Below are 23,328 nucleotides of genomic sequence, written 5' to 3'. Positions count from 1 at the left end.
AATATAAACCAAGTGCATTGTACATATGTGTGAAATATCAAAAGCAAACTCATTGGTTTGTATAACTAATGTATACTAGCAAACTAGATATTATATATCTTAGCAAATCTTAGCATTCTGGGCACTAAAGGTTCAAAATGGATTTTAGTAGACAGGATTCAGCATGTTCTTTAGACAGACATTGGGGCTTAGCTGCCTTCATCTCCAAGGCCAAGGCTTCTCACACAGCCTCTGTTTTGTTCCCCTCTGCCTTCTGCTTATTCTTTTAAAGAGTCTATAACATTGAGCCCCCTGGATCAATGTTAAGTCTCCCAGCCTTCAATTCAGCTAAATACCAACTAATTCCATGGCAACTTGATTTCTTTCTTCATGGATGCTTAATATATATGTGGATGCCTACAATGTGATGTGGGTATTGGGGAAAAGGAGGCAAGAGTACCCACCACACCAGGTATATCCAGTCACTAGTTCTCCTACAACCTTGAAGGAGCTGATGCTATACCATCCATGTGTGTTACTGTGTCAAACAGGACTATGCTGTGTCTTAACTATATTTGCAAGTTCTTTTCAAGAAGTTGTAAAACGTGTCTCAAAGAATCTTTAAATATATTTACATGCCATTCTTCCCTTAGATTCAGTGCTGATAATTTACTCTTTAGGAGAGACTTGGACAAGTTCCGATGTATTTATACACAGGAAAATTTTTCTTAAAACAAAATGTTTAAACTGCACTTACTCTTGCTGACAGATGAAGGGAGAGAGGCAGAAACCTTTGAGACTTCAAGCAGAAACAGTGAGGGGGTACCAAAGGCTATTTTTTTTTAATTAACAAATTTTCAAATATGTTTCATTCATTTCTGAGTCAATCTCAGAAAGCAGATGGAGTATGTGTCACAAATTCTAAAGGTCCAGCAGAAAGCATATCATCACTACTGCCCATAGAGTAGCAAGGGTTCTGGGAGACCAGGACAGTGAATGTCAGCTTCCCATAGTGGCTCCTTAAACATGAACCCCCCATTTTCTTCTACCCAATTATGACCTGGTTATATCTCATTTTGTCCCTCCCTCTACCCAGGACATTATGGAAAGAGAGTTTTCTGGTTTAAAGTGGAATTTTATGAGAGTCCCTGTTTCATGGTCTCCTATTTTCATTATTGAAGCCCATAAACTTTCTTCCTCTCCTCATCAAATAAAACACAATTTTTAATTTTTATTACAGAAGATGCTGTGAATATATTTAAAGATGCTTTTACCATTAATCTTGAAATTTTAAGTGAGACACAACACAAACTAATAAGATTGGTAATGTTCAGCAATTTGTCATTTGAGAGCAGCTTGGTGTTACTCTGTAATTTATTGGAGCATTATAGATTGTGACTGAACCAGTCTTGAGACCTTTGGAACTTTAATTCACTAGGCATAGGTTCTCACTCAGCATCATTTTTCATTATATTTAAAGAATTTTGAGAATCAGATTTTTATATTAATACAGTTACTTCGGAAGAAATTGGGAAAGACACACACACACACAGAGAGAGAAAGAGAGAGAGAGAGAGAGAGAGAGAGAGAGAGAGAGAGAGAATATTGTACTAGAGGCTGAAGAGATGGTTCAACTGCTGAAGTGTTTGTCTCGCCAGCATTAATATTGAGTTGAGCCCTAATATCCACAATACAAAGCTGGGCATTGTAGCATGCACCTGTAATCCAACAATGAGGAAGTGGAGAAAGAAGGATTCCTGGGGCTTGCTGACCAGCTAGTGTAATTTAATCAGTGACTTGATTAAATGAGAGATGATATCTCAAAACTTAAGGTTGAGAATGATTCAGGAAGACACCTGACAGTTCATTCATAATTCACACGCTCACATGCATACATATGTGTATATGAACTTGCACACAAGAACACTGTATGAATGTGAGTGAGGTTACAAGGATCTGAGGGAGAAAGAAACAAGAGATGCCCAGCAAGAACATGAAAGATGATTACTCAAAAATGAATGTGAATGTGGAATCTCAGACACCAACAAGGTTGGTGTGTGTTCAGTGGCTTGGCGAGTGGCAGTAGGAGGATTTGGTGACAAGAATTCTCCATTTAGACATGATAAACAGGAGTTATGCAGGAGACATCCAGGTGAATATTTCTGGGTGGCAATCATGCATTCAGATCTGGAATTCAACAGAGGTATCAGGACTTGAAAAAGACCAGGAGATGCATAGGAAAGGAAGCCAGCCGCAGTAGATGGAACTGCCTGAGAAATAATGGGAACAAGGAGATGAAGGGACAGTGGGTGAAGAGTAGACAGAGAAGCTGAACTTGATAAAAGGTTGAAAAAGAAAGAGCGATTTACAATTTGTTTTTAATTGGGAAGAACATAAAAGAGATGATTCCACATGGAAATTGCAATATCTGATACTGAGTGGAGAAGAATCCTAAGAGAGTAAAGTCAGTCTTCTACGCTTATCTGCAAATAGGAATCTAAAAGGAAAGATGAGGCTGGTAGAAACAACAGAACAGTGAGAGAACATACATGTGTGTGCTATTATATCCATGTGCTGACTGGATGCCGTATTTGGGTAGGAGAACTCTTACTTTAGAAAATATCTTCATGAGATTGGATCATAAGCAACTCTGTGAGACACTGGCTTGATTAATTATTCATATGGAAGGACCAATCCCACTGGGGTTACCTCTGGGGTAACATCGGTGCTACCTCTGGGGAGGTAGTCCTGAGTTATCCAAGAAAGCAGGCTGAGCAAGCCAGAAGGGCAAACCATCAAGCAGTATTCCTCCAGGGTCTCTGCTTCAGCTCCTGCCTCCAAGTTCCTGCTCTGACTTCCCTTAGTGATGATGTAGGACCTGAGAGTTGTAAGATTACATAAAGTCTTCCCTCCTCCTCCAATGCTTTTGGTCATGGTACCACAGCAATAGATACCTAAGATAAACCATGTACATATACACGTTCACACACATAAGCACATACGCATACTCACACACATGTGTGTGTTCATTTGCTGAAGTTTTGTTGGGCAGCACTGCACATGATAAAGCAGAGCTTTTCTGACAGCCCCTTGACCAGATCTGCTTGCCGAGGTAGCTCCCATCTTCTTTCTTCTTCCCACAACATCCAGTCTCCTGGGCGACTGCTCTCCTCTACAGAGGAATCACCTTAGGTCCTGGAGATGCCTCTGCTACCACATCTATAACTGTCTATTAAGACAAAGATTCTCCTTAGCATCCATATAGAAGGACCAGGAGAAGACAACAACTTCCTATTGTCATAAACACGTGTATTTGTGTATTGAGGTATTGTGCTATAAAACTTTGTTTTAAGCTATTGCCACACTCTATACCTTATTCAACTTGAAAAATAAATGTACTAAGATATTGAAATCAAACCAAGATGAAATACATGGCAAGCATCTCACTCAATGCCATTTCAAAGGAATATCGATCAAATGCATTTTCATTAAAACTATAGAAAAATGCAAATATATATCCCTGATACCCAGCAAGAGTGCACTATTCACTTATTAGTGATACCCAAGAACAGTGATTCAGAGAAATCGTGATGAGGCTCAGTGAAAACTTATACTTCCTGAATAATCCTACACCACTCGCCAGTGACTCTGGTAGCACTAGGGAAGGTGGAGAAGCTAAGAGCCTGAAACGCTAAGCAACAACCAGAAAGTTCACATGGCAGTGATGGCAAGGAAGTCTTATGGGAGTGGAAATTATTAGATTCCAGGCACCACTGGGCACTACTGAACATGAAGCTTCTAAGATATGCTAATTAGAAACCACATCTTTGTACGTGGTCTGGTGATTCTAGGACCAAGGAAAAGAGAAAAACCCACCCGAGTGTAAACCTCAACTTGCAGGTTCTAACAATCAACCTTGTTTCTCAGACTCTACCATCATCATGCATAGTGGCATTACAATCTTCCTTAGAGAAATGGCAACGGGCATTTTAATTCAAAGACTAACTATGAAGAATAAATTTTCTTCCATTGATGTATAATTTCCTTTTTAGGCTCCTGAGACAGGGTCTTGGTATGTAACCATGTCTGGACTGGAACTTGCTACATAGACCAATCTGATCTCTGTGATGTATAATTTGGATGTGTACAAACACCATACTTCAAGTACATTTTATAAGTTAACTATCACAAGAATCATGTAATATGTATCAGGAAAAATGAAATCTTGTATGCAAGAAAATAAATCCTTAAAAATGAAGTGACTTGACAGAACTCCATGGTCACTAAGAAATAGAGCCCTACTGGATTCTGATGTCACAGTGTCCCCATAACTCCAGTCATGTGTTAGGTGCTTTGCTGTGTACATGGTTTAATCTGATATTCCTAACAGTACAAGGTTCCAAACATGTATGGATTTTGGAGTCTAAGAAAGCTGGTTTTGTGTTCATCATCATTTTGCTCATTCCAGATTCTTATCTGTATGAGATGAAATATTCTCGCTACCAAAATTATAAATAATAATAGCCATTGATAAATAAGGTTTTGGCATGCTTAAATATAGTTCATCTAAGCATCCAAGAAGATATCAGTACATAGTAAACATCTGTTGAATGCCAGCCTTTCATTTCCTTTCTATTATGCTGTCTTCCTTCATCTTAGCTTACCTTCAATGTGTCCCCTTGCCGTGCCTCTACCTTTTTAAAATCTTGATTGTCACTGACACCATGAAGGGTCTTCCTTATGGTGTGCTGGTGTTGGACTCATACATAAACATACTAGACCCTGAGCCTGTAGCTGGGCACATTCCACTGGGATTCTCCTCATGTTCAGCTCCAGTGAAGATGGCACCATATTTCGAAACCACATGTGAGATCCAGGTCGTTGTCAGGATCCATTGACTGTTCATGATCTCAGACGAGTTCTAGACTCTCCCTAGACTGCTTGGCTGTAAAAATCAGGATGTAAGAAAAGGATCCTAAATGTTCCCTCTACTCCAAACTACTGTCTAAAAATAGATCTTCCTAAAAATTTAAGGCATGGGTTTAAAATAAATACCAAAAATTTCAGAGTGTTGTTAACTACTGCATGATTCCTCATGGTATGCAAAATCCATTGTAATCTGTTCTTTGACTTTATTAGTATATCTTCAAATTGATTATAGAAGCTCACAGAAATATTCCATATCCCTGGCATTGTCCAATAATAGTACTAACAAAGAACTAGACATTCCAGTCTGGGAGATGATATATGAGATATGTGTTGGCTCTTAGGACTCACCTCTAATGTTCAATTCTGACCTGAAGTGCAGCCATACTATGAGGCAGGAACCTTCCCTTGATGATGCAGGACGGAATATGAGAGTCAGTAGGGTACATCTAAAATCATGTACTACTGGTACATGATAAGTGGCAGCTGCAACATGGTAAGACCACACCACGCTACTATCCTGTCAGGGCAATGACCAGACAGATGTGAACTATAGAAAAGAACACATCTGTCAAGGAAATACAAAATTGGAAGGCATCAGTAGCTTGCTGCCTCCACGTGGCTGTGGCAAAAACCCTGTTCATTTGCAACTGCATAGAATCCATATGTTTCCAGTTGCTAAGTCATCATCTAGTTCTCTTTAAGAAAACACCTCGGGGACTGAAACATTTTATATTGAGGTAAGACTTGAGTATCTTTCTTTTCCAAATCTTATAGTCTTTTTTTGCTAGATCCTTTTCTTTTTTTTCTTTTTTAATTAAAATTTCCACCCGCTCACCGTTTCCCTTTTCCCTCCCCCTCCTCCCACATATTGCCCCCTCCCCCCCTCCTCTCCCCCTATCCCCACTCCTCTTCTCACCTTAGAACCTTCATCTGGTGATGGATCAAGATAGAGACAGAGACCCAATTTGGAGCAACGGACTGAGCTCTTAAGGTCCAAATGAGGAGCAGAAGGAGGGAGAACATGAGCAAGGAAGTCAGGACCACGAGGGGTGCACCCACCCACTGTGACAGTGGAACTGATCTATTGGGAGCCCACCAAGGCCAGCTGGTCTGGGACTGAATAAGCATGGGTTGAAACTGGACTCTCTGAGCATGGCGGACAATGAAGGCTGATGAGAAGCCAAGGACAATGGCACTAGGTTTCGATCCTAATACATGAACTGGCTTTGTGGGAGCTTAGCCTGTTTAGACGCTCACCTTCCTGGATGTAGATAGAAGACCTTCGTCTTCCCACAGGGCAGGGAATTTGGACAGCATGTGTGGAAAATAGTTCAAAACACCAGGAAGAAGTTACAGAAAGCATTCTGGAAGCCAAAGAGCACATGAAGTCCAGGAGACAGAGGCTGACACCGCTCTTTGCAAATTTCCCATAAGCAAAACCAGCTGGAAATATTTATTCTGAAAATACATTTCAATTTATCAAAGCAGCATGGTTATTTAATTAAAATAAACTTAGGCTTGTTGCTCTGGTCTACGTTATGAAATGAGTGAGCCCACTTAGTGCACCGGGAACTAAGGAGGTGTGCTCTGCTAAAGTTGGACCAGTATGATTTAAAATAAAGTCTATTAAATGTCACAGTGTGTATTTTTAACTGTCAACCTGCTTCTCAGAACCACACATAAGAGAATACATATTTCAAATCAGTTACATAAGAGAATATTTGTAGAATGTAATTTTCATAATTAGTCTTCAGTGCATTAAAAATTGCTTCTGAGGCAATGTCACATATCCTCAAGAGCTTTCTGACCAAAGGGTTTTTTTTAAAGGCTTGATGGTATAAGTTATTCATATTTTATTTAGATATCTAATCACTTTAGATGATACTTCAGTGCAAATGACCTCAGATAACATTACTGTTGGTTCATCCTTGCACAGTTTACAGACAGTTTACCTCTTGAAATATCACACACCATTTGGCTTTTCTGAAATAATGATATTTTCACTCTGTTATTGATTCTTCCATTCAACAAAATAACTATGACAAAAAACAATGAATTAAAGATGAACCATGCAAGGATAAAACAACTGGCTAACCAATTTCCTTTTCTCGAAGAGCTTGAGCCTTTTAGGAAACACCTGTTACAAATGTAGACAAGCATATAAATATATTACAAAAGGGAGCATTAAAAAGATGTGTCAACCATATGAGGATTTACCAACTCCTATTCTTTGAACTTTCTTCTCTTGAACAGGCTCTCCTCTGCATGGCTTCTCAACACCTTAATGCACATAAACCTAAGTGATATATGCATATAACGTGATAGATACAGATAAATAATCTCTATGGCACTATAGAAATGTTTCTATCATAAACTTTCAGTCTTTCTTTGTCTCTTTCTTAAAATATCATTTTATTTTATTTTATTTGTCACACAACAATTATGTATACTTATAGGGTACATTATAACATTACAGTATTTGTATAAATTGTGCAATGATTCAAGTCAAGCTCATAAATTCATTCATCACCTCACATATGTATCATTCCTTTATGGTAATAATCATCCAAATCTACTCTTGTAAGCAATTTTGTAGCATATAATATATTCTTAACTATAGCCACCATGTTGTTTAATAGACCCCTAAGGCTTGCTGCTCCTGTCTAACTGAAGTGTCCCATTCTTTTACCCAGATCTCCCTTCTCCTCTCTACCTACCGGCATCACAGATCTACAAACCTAAATTCTAACTCTGACATTTTTCCTAGTATCATGTACTTTACCCCATTTTTTGGCTTTAGTCAAATGTGCTGCCATTACTCTGACCTATTGCTTGAAGTTTTAAAGTTTAAAAAACATTTTGAGCTGGGCGGTGGTGGTGCACACCTTTAATCCCAGCACTTGGGAGGCAGAGGCAGGCGGATCTCTGTGAGTTCGAGGCCAGCCTGGTCTAGAAGAGGTAGTTCCAGGAAAGGAACCAAAAAGCTACAGAGAAACCATGTCTCGAAAATAATAATAATAATAATAATAATAATAAACATTTTGATGTAGTATCTATGATGTTACTGGGGTCTGGCACAAAGAGGAAAACAGAAATAAATCAGATGTGACTCTCACATTCAAGAGTTCACCAAATGATGAGGGAACCACCACAGTGACTAACACTGCCAGAGCCATCCTGGGTAACTCTCCTTCCAACCTTTCTTAGAGGAGTCCTGTTATTTCTCTTTCTAATGAGTGGATGTTTTCTGTGTATTTCTACTACTGTTATACTAGTGAGACCCTTAACAAGCCATATATAAAAGATCACATGCTGCCATGCAAACCTGTCCCCCCTTTCCAAAAGTGTTGATGTTTTACTGTTTGTGTATGGTACTGGACATGAACCCCAGGGCCCTTCACCTGCTAGAAAAGAACTTTACCACTGAGCTACCAGCCCAGTCAGTGTCTTGACTGCTTTCTTTAAGTATTGATCATTCTAAAGCATTCTCAACTTTTAAGGAAAACTTTCTTCAAATAATCAGTTTTTAAGCACTAATTGTTTAGAACTTGAATTGCCTCATCCTCATCCTTAGAATGAAGTCCAAACGCATCACAGATTCTGCCAGTCCTGTCAGAAATGCAAGTTTAGTCTGCAGCAGATTTGAAGCATCATTTGAAGAGCATTCTCTCACTGTTCAGTTAACCCTTCTGAGCACCAACTGAGACTGAAGCAGAATTCTATACACTATTGAACCACAACTAGCTGTATAAGTAGACACCATAATTATGGCAGCTTAAATAAGTACCCAATCTCAAAATCACATAGCTATGAAAGGGCTGGGTCAGGATCACAATCATGGAAGCCAGATTTCAGTGCCCATGTTCTTAATCATCATGTTCTACTATCCAGATGATAGCTGTCTAACTAACCAACATTAGCTTGGGGTTCCACTAGCATCCAAGCTGCGTAAGCACAATATGCTCCTACATCCTCCCATGGTTTCCTCTGCTTCCTGTGTACCTGTTGATTAGTTGCTACTGGGTTATATCAGTCTAGTTAGACAATTTAATCATCTTTATACTATACTTTATTACCAATTCTCTATAGTCCAGTAATGCAAAGCATCTGTGAGTGATGAAGAAGTGGAAACTGAAGAACAGCCACATTCCATCAGTCCCCATGGTTCCTACAACTTCCCAACTCCACCCCTGTTGCTGCTTCCCATATAACTAGATAGAGAATTACACTCATCATCCCCTTCTTTTTGGTTCCTCACACTCATTTGTGTTTCCTTCTTCCTGCTTCCTTTCTTCTACACCCTCCCTTCCATTTCTTATCTAGTAGAAAAAAAGCACAGGATGTCCCTTATTTTATGAAGATGTGTTCTCCTCTCAGCCTTCAAGTCTGATGCAGGAATGCCTGAAAGAGGGGCATGGAAGGATTTGGAAAGCAAAAATAGTACTGATGAGCCCTTTCTGCCTGAAGAATTCTAAATAATGGCAAACTTCCTTAAAATTCTTCCACTCCCATGTGTTAAACCATAAACCTTGCTATGTACCCAGAGGTTCTGTAGACTGTGTCCTTGGGATATCTCCATCCCATTTCCTCTGTCTTCTTTCCCCAGATACACACTAGGAATGAAATTGATTGTGTTTCCTGTCCTACTTGAACAGAGCAGATCATGTCTGGATGACAATGTTGCTGCCCTGGAAAAAGTGGTCCCATGGGTGGTTCCCTGTTTCAGACTCTCCACCCTCTGCTTTCATCAGTTTCTTGAAACACCCCTCCATCTATTCCTGTCCATATTCATCTGCTTTTTGTGAATTCCTTTGAAATTTTTTATTTGTTTGTTAAGCAATCCATTTTAACGCTTTATATCCTACCAGAAAAAGAGTGATTGGTGCAAACTGCAAACCAAATACTTAATCAATGAAATAAGAGAAGTCACAAAAATCAAATGGCATCACTAGATAGAATGTGGGATAAATTTTCCCTATGACAGATATTTTCTTTATAATTTGCTTGTGTTTCATAACATATTGATCTTATGAATTATGTGTCATTTCTCTGGAATCTATTTTGTCTTATTTCTGATGACTTTATCAAAACTACAAAAAAATATGAAACAAATATTTAAAAATAAATGCAGAAATTCTATTTCATGAATCCACACAAAATAATTATGTTTCCTCTAAAAGACACATGCTTGTTATACCAATTTAAAAAAAAATCAATATGTTTATAGAAATAGTATCAAATTCCTAGGGCTGAGGAAAGCTCGGAGTAGAAATCAAGCTTATCAGGTACGAGCCTTAGCTTCAACCCAAGGTACTGGGAAGAAAAGTCTAGTTCTACATTTAATTTTTCATTCAAAGGCAACATTACTTTTCTGTAGTGCAAGGGGCAATCTCCTGCCTTAGAAAAGCCCAGTGTAAATTGCTTTTCAATCATTTAAATGTTCTAAAAGGCTGGTGCTCTTAATGAAAGCACCCCTTCAATTTCCCCTGATTTTACTACTTTTCCATTTTTCTTTCATCTGAAACATGGTCACGGCATAAATTAGCTCACAGTTCGGTTGACCATGAACTTGTCAGGATATTTCTATGCTGTGTTTTCAAATGCCTTAAACACATATGCATTCTGAGACCTTTTCCTGAGTTAACTCCCTTCCCAGGTGTGCTGGGTCCAGAACATCTGTGTGGTGCCCACAGAGGACCACAGCTGGCACAAGACTGGGGCCTTAATTTCCACTTGTCCATCCTCATCAAGCAAGTATCATGATTATGGGTGATTACCATACATGGCAGTAGGGAGAGTAAGGAAGACAAGACTGAAGAAAGGAGAACATTCTGATCTGTAGTGTGGCAGAGGGTACTTTGGAAGGGCCATTGAGGAAGTGATAATATGCCTTCCAGAAAGGGGATTATAATCATCTTCAGTGCACAGCAGAGAAGGGCAAATGCAATCTGTCCAGGAGAAAGAGGCTCCTGGAATCCAGGGAATAAGCACCCTGGGATGAAGAATAAAGCAGCTAACCTTCTGCCTTAGTTGGGATGGAACAGGAAACACAGAGGAAACACAACCAGCCTCAGCCCCATGCAGTGGATTGTGCCTGGTTAAGAATTTCACTTGGGGGATGTAGGGACCATGAAGAACTGCTGATAATGCTTGTGGCTGATAGGCAACATTTCTTTTTGGAATGCTGTGAAATCCAGTTACACAAGGCATATGGTAGAAGTAGAAGGGAAGAACAGGAAGAAGCTCTCTTTCTCTCTCTCTCTCTCTCTCTCTCTCTCTCTCTCTCTCTCTCAATCTCTCTCTCTCTCTCTCTCTCTCTCTCTCTCTCTCTCTCTCTCTCTCTCTCTCTCTCAGTTTTTCAAGACTGGGTTTCTCTATGTAGCTTTGGAGCCTGTATCAGTATTAGCTTTGTAGACCAGGCTGGCCTCTCAAGTGCTGGGATTAAAGGCACGTATCACCACGGCCCAACCCCGTTGGATGCATTTGTCAACCTTGCTAACATACAGAGCTGGAGAATGAAGCAAAGGATCTAAGCCTTCTGCCTCTAGACACCCATCTCAGTGACTCTTCCTTTTACTAAATACTCATCAATTTGAGTTTTCAGGACCCAATTTCCTCTTTCAGACTGCATCTCTATCCTTGGTTTCAGTTTCCCACACTGAGCCAGTCATTCAGGGATTAGTGCTGGACAGTCCCCAGAGAATCAGCAAGAGCATAGGAACTGGAGCAGTCACTCTCAAGGGTGCGAGCAATGATCCTTCCCTTCCTTATGAACTGAAAATTTAAAGATGCTGCTTTGCTGTTGGAGGGAAACAGAAAGCGAGAGTGAACAAAGACGATAGGCGGAGAATAAAGGCTAGATCCGAGTTTCCTGTTAACTTCACTCTCCACTTTCAAAGGACAACTGTATCTTTCTTCTTGAGTAGTTCAGGATGTCCCTATAGTGCAGAAATACCCTCCTCTGATGATGAAACTGCACAGGGAAGGCTTCGTGTTACTTGCATCCAACATAGCTGAGACTGAGTCAATTCTCACCATAGGCTTTTCACCTTGTCAGCTGGCCTCTGGATATTCTGAACACATCACCATTTTACTAACTCTATGTTTTTATGCTTTTAAAAAGATCTAGAATGCCTCTTCCGTTCCAACCCTGCTATCTCTGTGAATACAAATCCAGACTATCTTTCCTTTCTTCTGTTTGTTTTTACTGAAAAATCTTTTGAATGAACCTGTAATTTGTACCAATTCTAATATTGTATTTTTCCACTTTAAGTCTTTGACTTTAGTAGACTTATTTTGAAGAATACTTAAAATTTGCATAATCAGGGAATAAGGGAAGTGTTGAGATATCAGTTGATTAAGGAGTATTCTCTAGCACATAAATCTGAACAAATCAAAGGAGATAAATTATTTATTTGGCCGCTACTATCTTTGACTCTCTAAAATAGGGTCAGAGAGGAACCAGCGGGCCATTTAACCAGAGTGAGACTTTAACATTATAAAGATTGTTAGTTGGGAAACAAAATAAGATACAATGAACTGGATACAAGTAATGTGTGATGTACTACTGCATAATTACTACAAACTCAAGTTGGAGCTCTGTTGAAGAAGTCCTACAGCAAAGGAGAGGCAGACCAGGGCCCTGCCAATGATGCCTGACCTCATGCCCAAGGATTTCTCCACGATGCTAAAGTATCTTGCAGAAAATGAAAAAAAGAAACATCCATTTCTAGAATAGATGATAAAAGTTTTCAAGCTTATGACTTCAGATTGTTCTAAACTATAATGTATTTTAAAATACAGCCCATTAGAAACAGTGATATACTGTAAGTGCCACTGAAGCCAATGCCCAGGATACGTAACAAAACAAAACACTATTGTTCAGCCTTTCAACAGCACAGAATCGCTCTCATAAAGGCCCCTCTTCGCCTCTAGAAACAAAAATCCAATCTGCTATCCTGCAAAATCTCACATAAATTCAGAACACAATGGAGTCTCCTTTCCCTTCGGCAATGGCAGCCATTGTTCTCATGACTTATAGTGCCTCAGGAGGGGAAACAAAAGCGCCTTATGAAAGCAATAAGAAAATGTCTAGCAAATGGATAGACATTTAATGAGCAAGATAAAGCATCAAGAAATAGCAAATGTCTCTTTCAAAAGAACACTCCTACATCCCAAGCGCTCACCCCAGCTGCTATCACCAGTAACACTCACTAGCTTGATGAAGTTTTACAAAAATATCTATTGCTAAGCAGGGTGGAAATACTGTTTACATGAAACGGAAGAGTCTCTGGCGAATACTGAAAACGGACCATCTCCATAACCAGAAAAACGCTTTCACACCACTCCCAGTGTGACAGCTACAGCCCCTCTATTACCTTCACAATTGCGCTTCTGTGCTTTGCCGGGTTCCTGTCATTTTCATCTGTGAGTACTCTGCTCGCAAAATGGCAGTTTGGGGGTTCCATTTTTGTCTTATTTTGCTCCCTGAATCTTCCCCAACTGATAATAATAATAATGTTGCATTATTACCAGGCCCAGCATAACTATTCATAAAATGAATCCCTGCACCCCCAACACCCAGTTACATTTTCAGCCATGTGAAATTGCTGATGAAACGATTAGAGAAAACGCATTAATCACAATTGTAAAGTGAACTCTTCTCTAGATGTGTAGAGTCCATGCTTACACTGAGAATAAAGCACAGACCAACTTCAGAGAGCACAGGGAAATATAGACACTTACCTGCATCACGATAAGGAGGTCAAAGACCAAGATGAAAGAAGCAAGGAATGCTCTGGAAACCTCATCACTGGGCAGAAATCCGCGGTTCAGTTTGTCCCAGCTGATCCAGTCAGTTGTGATGACAAGTACTACCACGGAAGTCAGGGTAAAGAGAACAGTCCTGCAATGAACAAGATGTTTTGAGTATTAACATTGAAAGCAGTCTTGGGATGTGCATGATGAGACTTATTCTAAAAGAAAATGGTCTGGACTAAAGTTGGGCGTCTGCTATGTTGTCATTAGAGACTTTATAAAAGAAGGCACAATTGTTTTGAAACAAATTTAATCAGAAATAAGTGAATAAGTATAAGAAAAAAGAATGAAGAAGGATGGAGGGAAGGAAAGATGGAAGGAAGGGATGGAGCAAGGAAGGGAAGGAGAAAGGGAAGCAGGGGAAGGGAAACAAGAAGGACATGGATATGGAATAAAACCACAGAATATTTAGTCATGTTGGCATTTTGCTCACTAACAAATTTTAAGTTAATATTTTATTAATTCCTTGAGAATTTCATACAATATATTTTAATCATAGTCCCTTCCTCAAATCCTCTCTTTCTTTCCTTCCTACTGCTCTTCCAGTTTTCTTCTTCTGTTTATTTATTTTTTAAAACCACCAAAACATTTCATGTAGCCTAGCTACTCTTGGGAGTAGGGCCTGCTCTTGAGAGTCATATCATTAATGAAAACTGACCGTCCCTCTCTCAGCAGCTACCAACTGTCCTAACTCCTCAGCTAGGGGTGGGATTCCATCCCCACTCACCCCACTCTTCCATGCTGGGACTTTGTCTGGCTTGAGCTTATGCTAGGGTGTGCATGCTGTCACAATATTTTTGAGTGAACATCTGTAAGTACCTTTCTATGTCCAGAAAACAGTGTTTCCTTGAAGTTAGCTACCACACTGGCTCTTACCATCTTTCTGCTCCCTCTTCTGTGAAGATTCCTCAGCCTCCAGGGAAGGTGCTTGATATATACGTAACAACTTTTAGTAATTGACATCTCAAGTGAATAGAAGTCTCTTTCAATTGCAAAGTGTGTAAAATCTGCACATTATCTTTCTCAGAAGATGCTTATTCCCTTTGCATGAGCTCTATTGGAGGCAAGTCATTCTTTGAGATAATGAATATAAAATATTCCCGATTTTTCAACCCACAAATAGAAAAGACATAATTTATATCTCTAAAAATTTGAAAAATAGCCCGGTAAAGGTAAATCGTACATTTCCTTCTGCTATATTAAGTAGAAGTAAAAATTTATCATGAGGGACTTTTGGTATCATAGTTAGGGTGTTTCAAATAAGCACTCATGGAGTAATTCAGCACTTCACCTGGTTATTATAAGGATCCTAAAAGGCTGCTCCTGGGATGATATCACAGCAAATTCCATATCTTAGCTCAAAAAAGGAAGGAAGGAAGGAAGGAAGGAAGAAAGGAAGGAAGAAAGAAAGAAAGAAAGAAAGAAAGAAAGAAAGAAAGAAAGAAAGAAAGAAAGAAAGGGAACTCTGGGAAATTTACAAACATGGAAATTTAACAATAAGCTTCCAAATACCAACTGTCGAAAAAATGAAAAAACAGAATAAAAAAGGATCTAAGTACAGATGAAAATAGAAACAAACATACCAAAGCATATGGGATAAGGTGGGAGCTAGGAGAATAAGTTTATAACATATTCTCCCATATTAAAACAAAAGAGATTTCCACAAAGAAGCTTAGCCCTGTACATCAAGAAACTCCAAAAACAATGAATCCTAAACTTGGCATGATAAAGGACATCAGAAATAAAACAAATAATGTATAAATTAAATGTATAAAATTAATATAATATTTAAAAATAGAAGTATTGCAGGGTACCAGCAAGATAAAGAAAAGATAAAACTGGCAAACCTTTGGTGACAAAAATGATGGAAATCAACAAAACTTTATATTAGAAAATGAAATATAATATATACAATAGAAATACAATGATTATAAGAGAATATTACAAACAAGACAATGAATTGGGCAACCAGAAGGAACAGAAAAAGTTTCTAGAAACATGCTGTCCACCAAGAGTGAATCAGAAGGTAGTCTGAAAGATGAATGAGGAGCCAGAAACCTAATGCAGTCAACTCTGGAGCAGATGTCTACAAAAGCCAATGATACCAAGTTATTAAGAGGGATTGTAGTCATCTCTTCTTAGACATTCCCAGACATTCAGGAGAAGGAAAACTCCCCAGTTCAATTTATAATAGGATTGCTAGATATCAAGGTTAGACAAAAAAATATGCCACAAAAATAATTCCAATAAACATAAGGGAATTATTCTTAGTAAATTGGTAGCAAGTAGAAGGGTTGCAGATTTAAAAAGTGAATGTTATTCACTGGATGCAAGAAGAGGTCAACATGGACAAATCAATTGATATGATACAATAATTTTAAAGAATAAAGGATTATAATCACAATCACTCAGTAGATGTGGAAAACCTTTTAACACAGATTAGGTACAGAGCCACATAATACTTAACTATGAGGCCACATGCTGTGAAATCTGTCCTTGTGTGAGCTTACCATACACCTAGGATGTATGGCACACACAAATGTATAGGCTACCTATCATTGACAGAGAAGTCATGATGGATATCATTGTAGAAAGAATTAATATCAACAGAATTAGCTGATATATGGCAGGCTCATAGCCTACATTATACTAACTGGAGAACACTTGAGTTTTCCTACATAGGAACAAGACAAGGGAGCCTATTCTCATGACTTCTATTCAACAATACCAGACGTAGGACCAAATGAACAGTCAAGAAAATAAGTAAAAGGCAAGGGAAGCGATCTGCTCTTTCGTCATAAACCATTTTGAACTAAAAGTGTAAGTGAAGGGAGATAATAGAAAAATCAACATAAAAACAGCTGTCTGTCGATACACTAACAGCAGAAGATCAGTAATTGGGAAAATAATTCCATCTCAAAAAGAACAAAAATACCTAGAAATAGATTTGACCAGAGAAATAAAATAGCTGTACACTGAAAAAATAGAAGACACAAATAAATGGAAAGATATTTCATATCTGTGGATCATATAGATGAATAGTTAAAATATCTGTTTACCACCAAACATTTCTATTTATTCAATATAATCTCCATAAAGAGTCTGATGGAATTTTTTTTCAGTAAAATGAAAAACAACTCTAAATTTACACGATACCATTAGAGATCCTGAGGAGTCAGAGGACTTTTGAAAAATAAGTCTGGAAACACTGTGTTTTCTGATATAAACCCACACACAGACACTCTTAAAAATTTGGAAAGACTAGAAGTAAGTGCACACATAGTTATTAACTAAGTTTTGAGAAAGTTACTGGGAATATACAACAGGGACAAAGTAGTCTTCTCAATAAAGACACACAAAGAAATGGATGGTCATGTGTAAAGAATATAACTGAATCCATTTTTACATCAGATACAAAAATTAACTCAAGAACATTAGAGGCTTAATTATATGGCCAGAAACCATAAAAAGTCTAGAAGAAAACAGGAAAATCTCTTCAATATTGGTTTGGGAAACTGTTATGTAGATCGGACACCAATAACAAAGGGAGAAAATTAGAACAAACACGGTGACATTAAACTGGAAAATTAAATGTACAGCAGAGGAAACAAATGGGAACAGAATGGCAACCAATGAAATGGGAGATTATATCTGGAACTATATAACTGCAAATATCAATACACAGAATGTAAGTAACTCAGTAGCACAAAAATCAAATGACATGGCGGGGGGGGGGAATGACCCAAATAGACAGCTCTTAAAAGAGGGCACACAAAGGCGGGTACAGTCCAGACTTGAAATGAGGGTGTGTGCCTAGTCTTACGGCATCTTGTTCTGCCGTGTTTGGTTGACATCCTGGGAGACCTGCTCTTTTCTGCAGGGAAATAAATGGAGAAGCAGTGGATCTAGGAGAGAGAAAAGGTGGTGGAGGGTGACTGGGAGGAGTGGACAAAGGGGAAACTATGGTTGGGGTGTATTGTATAAGAGAAGAATACGTAAAAAGAAGAAAATCTCTATACCACTAACCATAAGGGCAAAGCAGGTGAGAACCACAGTGAGAAAGTGCTTCACACTGGAGAGCATGACCAGCATCAGAAAGACAAGAGATAAAGGCTTGTGAGAATGTGGAGAAAGTGACCCATGTGTGCTGCTGATGGGACCATCCGCTGGCGCAGCGTTCTAATATGCACTAGCATTAAGAATGCTTTGTGAGTGTTTTCCCAGCTTCGTTGTGCACTTCTGTTTTGTCAAAAGGTGTTGCTGCAGATCTCAAGAAATAGTTACTGGTAACGTTTTATTGCTCCAAAGGGAAATTAAGGGAGGCATTCTGCATGATATTTAATTTTTAATAGTACAAAAGGAATAAAAATGGCAATCATTAAATATGCATGCCTACAGCTCAAAGAAAGGGATCTAAAAATAAGTCTCAAGAGTAAAGCAATAAGCAAAGGAAATGGAAATCAAAACACGTTAATTAGTTATTAACGCCATCTCTAATGCCATGCTGAATGGGAGATACACAGATACACCTGTCAATCACTGAGTCAGACCCTTAGAGTTAACACATACATGTTTACAGATGCAAAAGTGCTGCAAGTGGTCTCTTTTCTCACTACTTCTCATAAAACAGACTTCACCATATGGACAAATCATTCTAAACCATTAGTTTGGTGTATATATATATATATATAACATAACACAATAAGGCCAATTTTAAAAAAAAAAACTATTTTTATGTGAACCTGACATGAAGACACCATGTGTCTGCTCCCAATACACATGGCTTACAGAACACAGGGTGTGTGGGTGCCAGCGCCTTACATAAACTTACACCTCCCATATCACACCCTGTTATCATCAATCTCAATTTGCAGATACAAAACTGAATCCTGAATCACAGGACATAAGCTAACCCACACTAGCCACAACAAAGGCTTTATAGGTCATACAGAGTAAGACAGAAGTGATATAAGAAGGCTCAGGCTGAGCCAGGATTCTGTGTTATAACAAGGCACTGTCTCTCAGGGGAGGCATTTGAGCTACGGCTTTCCTGTATTATGTTTATAGCTAGAAGTCACATGCTTCACTTTTTCATTATGAGTATAGCGCTATGAAATTACTCCAGAGCTTAACCTGGAAGAGTAAAACACAAGAGCCTGACGGGTCCTGAGAGGAAAGAGTTAAAGCTAAGTCCTATGGCAATAAATGTCCAACCTCACAGAGGCGAGCCACTAGAGCAACATTCTTGGGTTCTTGTTTAATCAATGATTGAAATGAAAGATATTTACTCTCCACTGTGGACTTTGGGGAGTGCTGGCTTCTCTCTTTAAGGAGTCTGCAATTAAGCAATTATCTGGATTGTCTTCCTTGCAGACTGTACCCAGTGCCAGCATGACATACTGGCTCATCAATTCTACCCTCTCTGGTTTCTGGCATTCATTCAAATGGAAAGATCCCATACATAATTATCAGCTCCAGTGGTTCCTCTCCTCACTTGCATCACTTCAATTCTACTTTCTGTCATTTTCATCAAATGTTGCTAGGAACACTTGCTTATTTTCACATTGTTTTACTTTTTGAAATTAAAATATAATCACACCAATTCCCCCATCCCATTCCTCCCTCAAACCTCTCCCCATGAACCTACCCCTTGTTCTCTTTCAAATTCATAGCTTCGTTTTCTTTGAATATAACCCGACTCAGTCCTTATTTTACATATATATATATATATATATATATATATATGTTTTCATATATATGATTTCAGAACTGATCACTTGGTATTGGATAACCAGCTAGGGAGCTTTCCCCGGGTTAAGACAAGCTCAGCATTCCCTAGTTGCCTATAGTCCTTTGTCTAGTGCTGCAGGAGCTCCTTTGGCCAAGAGCCACTTGGGTGTGGTCTCTTATACTATAAATACAACTGTAAAGCATGCACTCGATCTCTTGCTTCCAGCTCTCACTTCCAGCTGCTAGACTCTGTCCTGTTCCCTGTTCATGCAGAAGACTATGATCAGTGAGTCTCCCCTAAATAAATAACTCTTTATTATATGTAATTCTGAACTAGTGTGGGATTATTTTGTAACTTCCATCATCAATCTAGGGATGGCAACCTGTGAGAGCTCCCTTTCATGTTAGCTTGTCTATTGGTGTTGTCTTGGTTCAGGTCCTGTTTAGGCTGCCATGTTTGTGAGAAATTTTCATTTAAACTATATATGTGTGTATACACACACACATATATACATGCATATAGACTTATATGTATTATATGTAATTTTAGGTAGACAATTAATAATATGATTCCTTACAGTTTTTCAGAAATCCTTTCTGTTATTTTATGAACTGGAATGAGAGACAAAGAAGAGTTAAGGAAACTTTCCTAGTCTAGTGGTCCCCATATCTAGGGTAGTAGACGACAGCATAGTTGCTAAAGAATGGTGAGTTTATACATGCTTGCTGGGGACATTAAAGAAGATCCAAGAGGCTGTGTCATTTGCTTGTGTTACATAACCAGCCAGATACAAGAAATAATGGTTAAAATCTAAACTCTGGAGAGATATCTTGGTAGTTAAGGGTATCTGCTTACTTTCTAGAGGATCTAGGCTTAGTTTCCAGCACCTACATGGCTGCCCAAAACCATGTTTAACTCTAGTTCCAGGGAATCTGACATTTCATCTAGCTTTCTTAGCCTCCTGCACTTAAGTAGTACACATATACACACTCAGATCGTGCACATACATGTGCACACACACACACACACACGTTAAATTAAATAAAAAAATATTTGAAAACTGCAACAGCCAGGCAATGGTGGCATTCGCCTTTAGTCCCAGCACTCAGGAAGCAGAGGCAGGTGAATCTCTGTAAGTTGGAGACCAGCCTGGTCTACACAGTGAATTCCAGGAGAAGTCTCCAGAGCTACACAGAGAAACCCTGTCTTGAAAAAACAAAACAAAACAAAAAACAAATAAAGAAACAAAGCCACAGAATTCATATCTATGGATTCTAGGACTCTCCCAGTCCCAGACTACTCATCAACCAACCCTGCAGAAATTCACAACAGCTTAATATAACTAAATCTCACTTACAGGAAACACATTCATCTTGTAACCTAGTCAAAAGTCTATTATTATATATGGTGATTAGACACAGATAACACACATAAAATAAATTTGGATTTTACTAAAACATGGTGTTTAAAATGTGGCAAGATTTTGAGTGGCAAAGTGTGCTGGTATCGTTTGCTTTCCCTCATAACCACCTTACGGGAGATTATCTGCCAGGTGGTCCCATGTCTGGAAATCAATCAGGATGTCAAGTGGCAGAGCAGTTAGCCTTCAGTCTGAGCCATTCACAAAAGGATCTGCCATTCAGGGCTAATTCTCATGTGGCTTCATTTTGATTACACAGATAACAGGCATGTACTAGGTCACCCCACTAATATAAGTTGTGTTAAATAAAATTACCAATATTTGACCACTAGCAATGTCAAATGTCATGCTATCCAACATAGTAACTATACTTTAATGTATTTTATTTATTAACCATTATTCATATTCGAAACATGTCATCTTTTAGTCTGGCAAGAATATCATGTAGCACAATTCACATATTCCTAAAAAGATTAAAACCTCATTTCTTTCTGCAATAACTCTAGTTAAGTGTTGGGATGCAACCCAAACAAGTCAGATTATATTTCATCTCACTGAGAAATACACTGTATATCCTACTTAAAATGGAAACAAATATATAAATAGAGATATAGTCTCACATTTCAAAGTGCTAAATACATAAAATATGACATAATAAAGTAATTGAAAATTACTCCAAGGACAATGGCACTAGGTTTCGATCCTAATACATGAACTGGCTTTGTGGGAGCTTAGCCTGTTTGGATGATCACCTTCCTGGACCTAGATAGAAGTGGGAGGACCTTGGTCTTCCCGCAGGGCAGGGAATTTGTACTGCGCTTCAGTATTGAGAGGGAAGGGGAATGGAGTGGGGGGAGGAGAAGAGGAGTGGGGATAGGGAAAGGGGAGTGGGGGGAGGGGGCAATATTTGGGAGGAGGGGGAGGGAAATGGGAAAGGGGGACAGGTGGAAATTTTAATTAAAAAACAATAAAAATAATAAAAAAAGAATACACACAGACAGAATATTTTATACATAATAAATAAATAAATATTAAAAATATTTAATGTTATTAAGGAAAAAAGCATGAAATAAAGATGTGAAGATGAAAAAAAATAAAAAATAAAATTTTGGTTTTATAAAAAAATAAAACAAGCCAATCTACATGGAACAACTTTCCTTCATTTTTTACTGTGCAGCCAAGAGACAGATCAGACATACACTTCCCCCCTGAGCACGATGTGCCAGCACGCCAGTCACAGATGGCCGTGGGAGAATGCCAGCAGTTCTCATCGGTTTGAACTATCAGTGCCACCACTGTAGTTCCACACGAAAACTGGTCACTATTCGCCTGATCCAACCAGTTCCCCTGAAACAGGTGAGCCAGCTCGCTGCTGCAGTCCAGATGATGAAGTCAAGGCTTCTCCTCAGAGAGAGCAGCTCTGGGATCCTGATTTTAGGACCAGGAGCACCAGGGGAGGACAGAGGCAAACACTTGCCAAGTGACCTCATGAAAGCGTGCTGCTGCTCCATATGGCTTCCATTAAATAAATGCTGCTTCCAGTTATGAGCCACTCTGAACACGCTCATTAAGAGGAAATCCCCGAGAAAGGAGATGAGTTGACTCATCTCATTTGTGGCTTCTTTTGGGACCCAGAACATGTACAGGAAATTGTTAGATTCTAATGTTGTCTATTAAACTATACATGTATGTGTTATTTATCTTTATATCTCTCTATCACTTTGTCATGAAGTTCCCCAAACACAGCAGGAGTGCAAACACCACTGAGCAAATTGAAATGAAGAAATATCTTAGGAACACTTGCTCCCGAAAGGTTATAAAGACAGGGTAAAAGTCATCTCACAGTGCAGCGTTTGGCCCCACGGGTGGTGATTGACGGGAACAGTGTCCTGGCATCCTAATTGACAGAATCAATGCTGACTGATGCTCTCCAGGACCCAACATCAACACCAGACACACATTTCCAATTCAACAAAAGAGAGAACAAACAAAACAACCTGTCATATTCCTTTGCATAGCTCGATGGCCTCTGTCCATACCTGGTCAGTGTTCTTTGTTTAAGCAGAAACCATGGAAAGTTATTCATTCCACTGTTTAGCTGACTCCACTGAGTTGTCTTGGTCACACAGAACTATGACATTCTTTATATTCCATAGTTTTAAGTATAAAATTTAACATATGTCAAGACAAATAATATTTACCAGACTGCAAAATCTATAGAAAAAGGGTTGTCATTTGTGGTTGTTTGAACAAAAATGGCCCCCATAGGCTCATAGGGAGTGACAATATTAGGGGATATAGCCTTGCTGGAGGAAGTGTGACCTTGTTTAGAGGAAGACTTTCACTGGGGGCAGATTTTGAGGTTTCAGAAGTTCAGTCTAGGTGCAGTGACTCAACTCTTTCTTCCTGTTGTCTGTAGATCCAGATGTAGAGCTCTCAGATCCTTTTGTAG

General features: G+C 38.9%; 1 protein-coding gene across 1 annotated transcript in view; it reads right to left on the bottom strand.

Moving 5' to 3' along the window:
- Positions 1-23,328, bottom strand: part of Tmem117 (transmembrane protein 117) — a 441,317-nt gene that overhangs the window by 67,044 nt on the left and 350,945 nt on the right. The window contains exon 6 of the mRNA XM_057791228.1: positions 13,654-13,813. Within this exon, the coding sequence (XP_057647211.1) occupies positions 13,654-13,813 (160 nt within the window). The remainder of the gene's footprint in view (positions 1-13,653; positions 13,814-23,328) is intronic.

This window comes from Chionomys nivalis, chromosome 17 (genome assembly GCF_950005125.1).
Source record: "Chionomys nivalis chromosome 17, mChiNiv1.1, whole genome shotgun sequence".
In the NCBI taxonomy this organism is placed as follows: Eukaryota; Metazoa; Chordata; class Mammalia; order Rodentia; family Cricetidae; genus Chionomys; species Chionomys nivalis.
Note: the sequence above shows the minus strand (reverse complement) of the source record. Positions and strands in the feature narration are given on the sequence as shown.